At 36.6% G+C, this 10,587-nt stretch overlaps 1 protein-coding gene across 1 annotated transcript in view; it reads right to left on the bottom strand.

Moving 5' to 3' along the window:
* Agps (alkylglycerone phosphate synthase) overlaps positions 1 to 10,587 on the bottom strand; it is a 98,056-nt gene that overhangs the window by 42,958 nt on the left and 44,511 nt on the right. The window contains 1 exon segment of the mRNA NM_053350.2: positions 7,273 to 7,400. Coding sequence (NP_445802.2) covers positions 7,273 to 7,400 — 128 coding nt within the window.

Below are 10,587 nucleotides of genomic sequence, written 5' to 3'. Positions count from 1 at the left end.
GTGTTATGGTGTCTGCAACTCAATTTCCAATAGTCCATAAGCATACGTGTACATATGGAGCAAATAGAAAACATTAGACCTATGAAGTGAATATGCAGGTGATTGCTACAATAGCTATCCCAGTGTTTTATGTATACATTTTTCAAAATTAAAAAAAAAAGATGGGGAGAAAAGGGTAAGAAAGGTTTAGAGCACTTACTAAATCATACAGATGCCAATATTCACATAAACTGAGTGTGATTTTAACTTGGTGGCTGAGTTACATGAGCAAATACTACCCTAAAACAAAGTTTTTAACACTGAATTTTAGAAATCATCAATTCAAGTCACGGTCTCAAATTTTTAAACGTATTTTCAGTTGCCATCTTGAATAAATTCATATAAGCAAAGAACTCAAATTAAAAAAAGAATGTAGGTAAATCTACTGGCCTTTGGCAACTGATAATTTGAAAATTATTACACATCATTCTAAATATACATATGAGCAGAATTTGAAATAATTGATAGTTACCACAGCCTGGTAGTGGTGGTGGCACATGCCTTTAATTCCAGCTCTCAGGAGGCAGAGTCATGATTTCGAGTTCAGCTTGGTCTACATAGTGAGTTCCAGGACAGCCAGGACTGCATAGAGAAACCCTGTCTCAGAAAAAAACAAAAAACAAAAAACACAGCAACTGATCAAAGAGAAGCTCCCATACTCAAACATCAAACCCTGCTCCGATTAGGTTATTTCCACTGCTTTCAAAACTAACTGGGGAGGTGGAGCTCTTCCAAGAATAGAGACTATAAAGTCTAAGACCAGTTGAGAGTTCAAAGTCACACCAAACCATGCAGTAAGCAACACTGACACCATAGCATACAAAGAGCAAGCAGGCAAGGCGCCCTGGCACTACAGTGACCCCTGCTGGTAGGCGTCAGAAGTAACCTGGGGGGGGGGGGGGAATGTTTCAACAAACTAATCAAGGTGGGTTATGAAGAAATCCAAGAAATGTTAACAATATTCAAACAAAAGTTGCTTACTCCAACTAAAGTTAATGAAATAATTCAGTACACTTACTAGGATGTCTAGTGCCCCTGACTTGCACTACCTATCTATGCCATACAGTCAGTAAATAGCACTAAAACTACTGGGCACTAATTGAAAACCATCAATCGTTTTGTCTTTATGAATAAATAAATAAAAACACTGAACTCAGATATATGAGTATAGATTTGACTAAGCCAAATTTCTAGTAATTTCTTTCCTTTAAGAGTATTACAGGGTTGGGGATTTAGCTCAGTGGTAGAGCGCTTGCCTAGCAAGCACAAGGCCCTAAGTTCCGTCCCCAGCTCCAAAAAAAAAAAAAAAAGGAAAAAAGAAGAAAAAAAAAAAAAGAGTATTACAACCAGAAATTTACTTGAACCTTAACCTGAAGTAAATTTTTAGTATCTCTGTGTTAACAGATATCTCAATCCAACTAGTTTATAAATTTAAAAAGGCAATTATTGAAGAAATACCTCAAGAGATTCCTAGAAAATGTTTTCCTTACACTAAACAGACCCCTTGCTAGAGGAATACCATACACTTCACTGAGATAGACACATTAGTGGAGATGTCTCGGACTTGACTAGCTTTTACCAAAGTTCAGTATTAATACACCTTTTAATTCCCTGTAAGACCGCTACTATTTAAAGTTCTTAAAGATAAACTAAAAGGGTATCTCACTGAATGGCCCTCTATCTGGGCTGCCACAGCTAGTGAGTTCTCTTTGAACTGAAATGGTTTCTTCAAAGGGTAAGCCAAATACCCTGACCAAATTCCTGAGCCTATCAGATATCCAGAGGGTGGCCCACACTCTCAGATGAGAAAAGAAAGGGGAAATGGGGAAAGATCTCTGTGAGGGTAGGACTGGTTTTGGGGTACAGCATTTGGGATGTTAATTAATTAATTTAAAAAGCAAAAAAAAAAAACAAAACAAAAAAAAAAACCAGTCTACATGTTTATCAGAAACAAATGCTCCAATATTCAACCCATGGGCAATGCTATGCAAAATTAAACGTACTGAAGTTAAGATATGCTTTGTCCTTAGTAATTTCCAAGAGAACTGAGAGCTTCTCTATTTAATTTACACACTACTACTTCATTATGTGGTATAACATTAAGAGCATACTGCTCCTACACAAGGCAATGACAGAGTAATGAAAAGTTCAAAGGTGGATGAAAGGTATGTGTTGAATCAAAGTTCATAGAAATGCAGAATTAAATATAGATAGGTTCCTCCTCTAACTCTGGCAGAGTTGATAGAGGTGAAATCACACATTTAGGACTATTGGTAACACCCACTGGTCACCCTGGAAATGACATGCATTTAGCTAGGGATCTATGTGGGAAACAGATATTTCTTTTGAAAGACAAATATTTCTGTTCTTTTAAGCATGAAATATGTATTATTTGGTAAATATTTCCCTTTGCCTGTAAGAGCCACAAAAACAGACAAGTATCCTAATCATAACAAGTATCCAAATCATAACTTCACTTTTATTTTCAGTTAATATCTACTTCTAAGTAACTTCTGGCAAAGGGTGTGCCATACAGTGAATGGCCTTCATTTTAGTGGACTGTAAAAAGCTCATGTAACTGACCAAAGTTACTCTCTTTAGAGAGGGAAAAAATGACACATATGAAAATATTAACTTACGACAATTGCATTTTCTAAGTAGCAAGTACACAAAAAAATTACTGCTGAATATACAAAAGATGTTTTTATAAAGTACACATCAAAACTAAATTTTTCAGCTTATCTGAACTCCTGCAGAATTTACAGAATTCACAAACTACTTCTTCCCTACTGTGATCTAAATTAACATAAGGAAATGTCTATTAATTTAAAATTACTTAAAATATTGAGGACAAAGGTGAGAGAAACAGAAAAGAGCAACCTTTGTGACTGGTGAAAGACAGGCTGTGCCCAAATACCTACTTCTGACATCCAAAGGGGCAGTTTTCAAGGAACTGACTAATTTATACTAGTCAGTTTTCTTCTAATGGCAAGAGATGCCTTTCTTTCAACATGGAAGACAGAATCATAAATTCTCTTTTTTTTTAAGATTTATTTATTTATTATATATAAGTACACTGTCACTGTCTTCAGACACACCAGAAGAGGGCATCGGATCTCTTTACAGAAGGTTGTGGCCACCATGTAGTTGCTGGGAATTGAACTCAGGACCGCTGGAAGAGCAGTCAGTGCTCTTGACCGCTGAGCCATCTCTCCAGCCCCAGAATGCTAAATTCTTATCGAAAACAACCCAAAAAATACCCAGGTCTATGCTACTGAGCTTGTTCAAACCCTGTAAAAACATCACTGTTGGTTGTGGACTAGCAAGAATAGTAAAATGCTGTGTCTGACACTGACAGTGCGTCCTCACGTCTTAAGCGGCCGTGGGAAACCTGTTCTAAGAAGTTCTAAAGGCTCTCTCACTTATCCATCTACTGAGCCAAGGTGGAGACTGCAATGCCTGCCTCTTAGGAGACGGAGCTACATTAACCATCCACTATCTCTTCCTCTCTAGCCCCTCAGAAGGTAGTAAAAGAGGACAATTCCTCATGTGGACAAGACCACCTGAGACCTGAGGAGCCCCCCACTACCATTCGAGGCTGTTTATCTTGTCCTTCTCAGTAAGAACAGCTAACAAAACCCTACAGCACCCACTTGGCTACTGTGAACAAGCACACATGCTCCTTTCCAAAGACACTCATCTACTACCCAGTTTGCAGTTTTGAAAGAAGCTTGAGTGAACAAAACAAAAGTGTAAAATTACAAGTGGCCAACACATTATTCAATCAAGATCTGGGCACAACCATAAAGCATATGCTATCTATTTTAATCTTAAGTTCCCCTCTATCAACTGAAATTCTAAATCTCAAACTAAGCAACAGTGCCGACCTATGATGACTTAAGCCTTTCTATGTGAGAATGCTGTTAGAGAAGGAGAGCAAACACAGTACCTACTGCTGTCATGAGGTTTCTGTTTAGTAAGCCAATAAGGCCAATTACCTCTTAAACCATTAAGAAACTGTTTGTATCCATGCCCAAAGGATGTCTGAACATTTGCATTATAAGGCATGAAATGTGGGTCCCCAAAGAATGTGACACCCCTGAACTGCACTCTTACCCATTGAGGAACAATGCTTGAGATAAACTATTATCTACTCAGACTTTTAAATCGGCTTTAAATAAGACAAGCTTCCTAGTCTATACATTTTATCTGCAAAAGTATTTATTACTAAGTAAACAAACTACTCCAAACTCCAGTCTAGACAGGTACTTTCTGGCTGATCTGCTCTGTAACCACATGGTGGCACTATCGATCATTATTCCCTCCATTCCAAACATATACTCGGTACAGTGATCACACTACAGTCATCAGTTGAGTATCTAAGATTCTTAAACCTGAGTGAAGGGGCAAGTTGTGCTGCTTTATGCAAGGAAGGAGGAGGAGTCTCTTCAAAGCACAAGAGGCTCTTCTCTGTCACCTTCTAATATGAGAACATCAAACTATAATAAAAATTGCACCAGACTGTATGATTAGTCTTATTGAAACTGAATGGCTCTATAATGTAATATGAACAGGATTTTTATAGAGTTACATATCATTTCTCAATGATGAAAGAAAAGGCATTTTTTTTTATATTTTATTTATTATATAGGAGTACACTGTAGCTGTCTTCAGACACACCAGAAGAGGGCATCAGACCTCACTACAGATGGTTGTGAGCCACCATGTGGTTGCTGGGACTTGAACTCAGGACCTCTGGAAGAGCAGTCAGTGCTCCCAACCGCTGAGCCATCTCTCCAGCTCCAGAAAAGGCATTTTTAAGTGAGTATGTGCAATGTGGGAAAATGGATGGCCATTCAGGGAAGCATAAAATATGTATACCTGAATTCTAAAGACCAATTAACAATCCTTACTGATGAATTCACTAACCTGAGGAGAGACTAGGAAATACAGCAGTAGCTGACACAACTGAACATGACCCTGAGATCTACTGTCAAGAAAATATACAAATTTAAAATACTTGTTCAATGTTTATGATTACTATTTTTTAATCTGATTTGAGCTGAAAGAAGAGGCAATGAGGAAGGGTACCCTGGTTTTGAGCTGCTAAATCTTTCTTGGGGGGAGGGGTTAAGCATGTCCAGAGGAATTCTTGTCTGTCATCTTTAAAACATAAGCTTTCTGATCATGCCCAAATGTTCTCATCTACCATTTTAACCTTTCCAATAAGTGCTTCATCCTTTAAGTGAAGGATATCCCTAAATCTATCCATCTTCCCTTCTTGAACTATGACCTTAAACTACACATGCAAATAACCCTACCTCTAAAGTTCCTGCATACATAAGTGTTGGTGCTAACAAAAAATCTGAAATGCCTCCTTTGTTGAAGGAGCCACCACTTTGGAAAGAACGTCTTTGTTCTCTCTGCCTGATACAGGTAACAGAACACTTTCTACTCTTTTAAATATAGATGAATGAATAAATAAATGGCCAACTAAAAACAAATAAAAAACTACTTTGGCATTCATGTTTCTTTTGCTAAAAAATAAAACAAAAAACAAACAAACAAACAAAAACCCACATGCAATAATATTGATTAACTAGAAATACCATGTTCAAAACATGACCTAGAGACAGCAGGGACTAAGTCTTTAATACAGCCTGAACTATATTTTGAGAGATGTTTAAACAAAATCAAATTAACATGTATTTTAAATTTTTGCTTTATACTTTATTAGTGAACTTCCAATTACTTTCTTTAAATTAAAAAGACAAAAACTTCAAATACCTGTGCATTTCACTCTCTTAGAGTCCAACACGAATATGGATAACTGGTTAGATGTTTCCTTGCCTTTAGTAGAGTCCCCTCCCAGACTACTTTGAGTGCTAACTAGGAAGCTGACCTACACAGGTGACATCAGAGAGTTTCCTTCCAGGGCTAGTGTAGTCCAGACTCTAATCCCAGCACTCAGATGGATCGCTTTTGAGTCTGAGGCCAGACTGATCTACAGAGCAATTCCCAGGCTTTCCAAAGCTATTCAGTGAGACTCTAACAAAAAGAAAGGATAAAGAAAAAGATTCGCCTTTCATGTACCTGATGGAGAGTACTAAGGAACTCAATGTGCTTAGAGAAAGCAAGAAGGAGAAGTACACTGCCCTAACCTCCGTCTAAGAAGGGTGGAAACTATTCTAAACTATTGCAGACAAACAATGAGTACAGTGAGATATTTCCACACTAAAACATAGAAGGAAATAAAAAAATTATTTGGCATGATTTAATCCTTTAAAAAAAAAGGAAAAAGGAAAAATGAAGAAGGGATGGGGATTTTTGTTTTTGTTTTTTCCTTTTCTTTTTTTAAGATTACAAATAAGGGGCTGGAGACATGGCTCAGTGGTTAAGAGCACTGGCTGCTCTTCCAGAGGACCTGGGTTCAATCCCTAGCACACACATGGTAGCTAACAACTGTCTGTAACTATCCAGGGGATCGGACACCAATGCACGTGAAATAAAATTATTAAAAAAAAAAGTCTTGGAAAACATTAAGTAAAAAAAATATTACTTAAACAATAGATAAAAAAATTATAAAAACAAGTAGCACCTACCAGTGCACTCTATGTATTAAAAACATTTATCTACATTTTAAACTTCTAAATTTGGGGGTTAGTGATGCTCAGTCACTACCTCTGGTTTCTTTTTTTCTTTCTTTCTTTCTTTTTTTAAGTGGCGGTGTCCTTGTTTGTTGAGACAGGGTCTATCTACATAGCCCTGGCTATCCTGGGGCTCACTGTGTAGCCAGCTCACAGAGATCTGCCTGCTTCTGCCTTCCAAGCCCTGGGTTAAAAAGTGTGCACCACCACATGAGGCTACTTCTAATTTCAATAAATGTTTTATTTAAGATAAGTTAAATATCATTTCAATTCATCACAAAGTATATTATTCCAAAATAATTTAAAATATAGCATTCAACACAAAGCAGAATCATTTCAAGCCAGGATCAAAGCACGTATCTTACCTGGGGCCCAAATCACACGGGCCTCTTCAAACAGGAGATAGGTATGAGAGCAATGTAACTACTGAATGAAATAAGTGTGCTTAGGGAGTCATTTTCTATGTAAAATCTAATTTTAAAAAATTGCAAATATAACACAACTAAATATAAAGAGTACTTGAAGCATCACAATTACAGCAGAATTTAAAGTACAATTGCATATGTATTTTCTACTTTGTTTTTACCTGCTTTGCAATTTCTCTTAAACAGGCTACACCTTGTTCAAAATTAGGGAAAGCCACTGAACCATACTTTTGGTATTCAGGAGTTGGTCTGATTTTTATTGTAGCTTCTGTTATTACACCAAGAGTTCCTGAAAAAAAAAGGGAAATAATCCATTTATCACATGGCAATTTTCTAAAACCATATTTAAATCTATTTAATCAACTAATTCTGCTGATTAATTATATTATCCATGTTAAATCTATTTGATCTCTTCTATATGGGAAATAATGGCTAATCAAGTCTTCTAAAATTAATAATTAAGCAAATTTTATACTTTCAAAAATGATTTTAGACTAAGTTTATCTTTTTTATGTATAAGTATTTTAAAACATTCTAAGCTTCCTTCGAGAAAGTTACTCCTAAATGGTTTTTAAGCATTATAACATATTGAAAGAAAATACAGAATAACAAGTTGTAACATCTTACACATATTGACAGTTATATTCTGATGTGTCAATATTTATTATGAAAAGATTTACTAGGCCAAAAAGAAGCTAACTTTCTATCTTTAAAATGATTGAAGGATTCTGAGGAACAATGACCTTGCCTTGTGTCCTCAAATTTAGTACAGAGAAAGACAAAAACATTACTGAGAAGCTCTTAAAGAAAGTATTCAGAGACAAAATAATTATCATAAATATGAAGCATAAAAAAACCACATATGATACATTCTTTACTGCTTGGGTCATAAGTAGATTAAACTGAAAGAAAAATAATAAGATAAATATAATCATCTATACCAAAATATTTCAAGAAATATGACTAAAGAGGAATATATTCATAAAATTGAATGCTTTCACACCTCTGGTTTCAGATGTACAAATAGTGTACCATTAGCAAATATTTCAATGATCATTTTTAAAAAGTGAAAGGAGAGCTGTGAATGAAGCTGAAGAGCTGAGTCACAACAACTAGAAATCAAAGTCCAGATCAAGATGCAATCCCTAGAGTGGCTTAGCACTGTAAAGACAGGGTTAAAGACTTCTCTGAGCCTCTGAATATAATCAGAATGGTTAGTTGTCATACATTCATTACATATGTATGTTGTTTCTGGCTTATTTCAAATATGAGCCTCTTATAACTTGCATGATCTCTATAAGTTTGCCCAACTAACATTTTAATATAAAACAAATATAAAATTGAAAACATAACTAAAATGACTAAACTTTTTTTGTTTCCATATCTTTGGAATATAGCTACCACAATTCACCCATTTAAAATTCTAGAAGCCCTCAAAACTACTACTGTCACCATAGCTAGATGGGAAAACCCTACTGGTGAAGACACAATATACTTTGGTCCCAGCAAATACAGAAATCATGCTGAACTGATCTGTAAACTTTCTCCCTTTTGGCTACTTTTTATAGTACTGGACCCTAAATACTACAATATCAACCAGCCAAGCAAGACATATGCATGGGTACAGCCCTGGCATGAGCGTTAGGGGGGCAGCACAGTTTTCTAATTGGATCTGGGGGCCTGATCCACAGCTGTGTACTGTAATACTGGCCAAAAGCTGGTGGCTAGGAAGGTCACAGACCCTGTGTGTAGGTAAAAGGGTGAACAGGGACTACTGTTGTTTTGCTCAAGTAACACTGTCAAACTGCCTTGTAAGTAGTTCTGTTTATACCCACAGATTAGTTGGCCATCAAGATCAGAGAAGCTTCTTTTTGCAATGGGCTTAGTCTGTGCAATCCTGGCTAAAGTGGTGAGAATAAGTAACTGTTGAGTGCTCAGCTTTAAATGAGGCATTTCTACCAAAACCAAAAAGTTCAGGGGACTTTGAAGAAGAGAAACAGAGAGGATGTTAAGAGCCAGAGAATGGAGTGAGTGCTGTAAAATACTGTCATCTGGGCATGCTGTGGCTGCTTCCACAGGATCAGCCCGTGGGTAATTCCAACAGAGACTGTGCAGGGCTTTTCAAGGCTCTGCTGCTGAGGAGCTGTTAGCAGATGATGGCTGCTAGAAGGGAGTATGACTTTTCTTCAGGGATGTGGCCACCAGTAGGTTACCCATGCTTGTATAGGCAGTACTCACTTAACTCAATGAGTTATTAAAACGAGGAGGAGGAGGCTGCAAGGGCAGACGGCAGGGAACAGGGAGATGAGTGGGATTGCATGATATGAAATTCACAAAGAATCAATAAAAAGTTTTTAAAAAGCTGCCCAACAACCTGTGATCTGGCAGAAAGTGGAATAACAAACTTGAAGACTGACAGACAGAGATTGTGACACATTGTGCTATAAAAAGACTAGACAGGAAAACATAGAAAAAACTGACAACGTCTCGGAGAAACATGAAAACTCTTCAAATACATTACTAGATAAATAATGAAAGTACTATAAGAGCAGGGGACACAGAGTGGAGCAGAAAAATTATTTTAAAAAATAGCTGAAATTTTCCTAACAGCACCCAATACACCAAATGAGTTCAAGAGACGCCCATCGTTGATGGGCCAATGAACGTCCAAAGTCAAACACAAGAAAAAAGTCTTGAAAACAGCACAAAAACCTACCAGCAGGGGTTGGGGATTTAGCTCAGTGGTAGAGCACTTGCCTAGCAAGCACAAGGCCCTGGGTTCGGTCCCCAGCTCTGAAAAAAAGAAAAAAAACCCAAAAAAACAAACAAAAAAACCCAAAAAACCTACCAGCAAGGAAAATTTTATAAAATGTACAGCTGACTTGAAGCCAAAAAATAGTGGAGTAGCATTTCCAAAGAGCAAAGGAAGAAGCCTGTCAACCACAAATTATGTATCTCACATTCAAAATATGAAGACAAACAAAAGCTAAGTCAGACCAGGTTCTGAAAAAATTCTACAAGTTCTTCAAGTTGAAAGATGATGACCTCAAACACCAGAAACTTGATAAACCAACAAACAAACAAAACAGATAAAAGTCACAGCAGGCAGCACCAGTTATATAGTACAACGGGAGAAAAAAACCACGAGGCTCACGTACTATGAGATTCCTTTTTTTAAAGGCCAGAATATGAAAATCCATGTAGGCAAAAATATAAACCAATAGTTACCAAGCTACTGTAGTGCAGTTGTTATTACAAAGGCAAAATTACATTTTTAGAATTATAAAAGACAATATAGATATTTACTTCTTCTTATACATAAAATGTTTCTCAACCATCCTTTAATACAGATCTTCATGTTGTGGTGACACCCCAACCATAAAATTATTTCACTACTACTTCATGACTATAATTTTGCTATTTTATGAATTATAATATAAATATCTAATATTCAGGATGTCTGATATGCAATCCCT

Source organism: Rattus norvegicus, chromosome 3 (assembly GCF_021556685.1).
Source record: "Rattus norvegicus strain SHRSP/BbbUtx chromosome 3, alternate assembly SHRSP_T2T, whole genome shotgun sequence".
NCBI classification, from domain to species: Eukaryota; Metazoa; Chordata; class Mammalia; order Rodentia; family Muridae; genus Rattus; species Rattus norvegicus.
The sequence above is the reverse complement of the archived record's forward strand: the minus strand, read 5'-3'. Positions and strand labels throughout refer to the sequence as shown.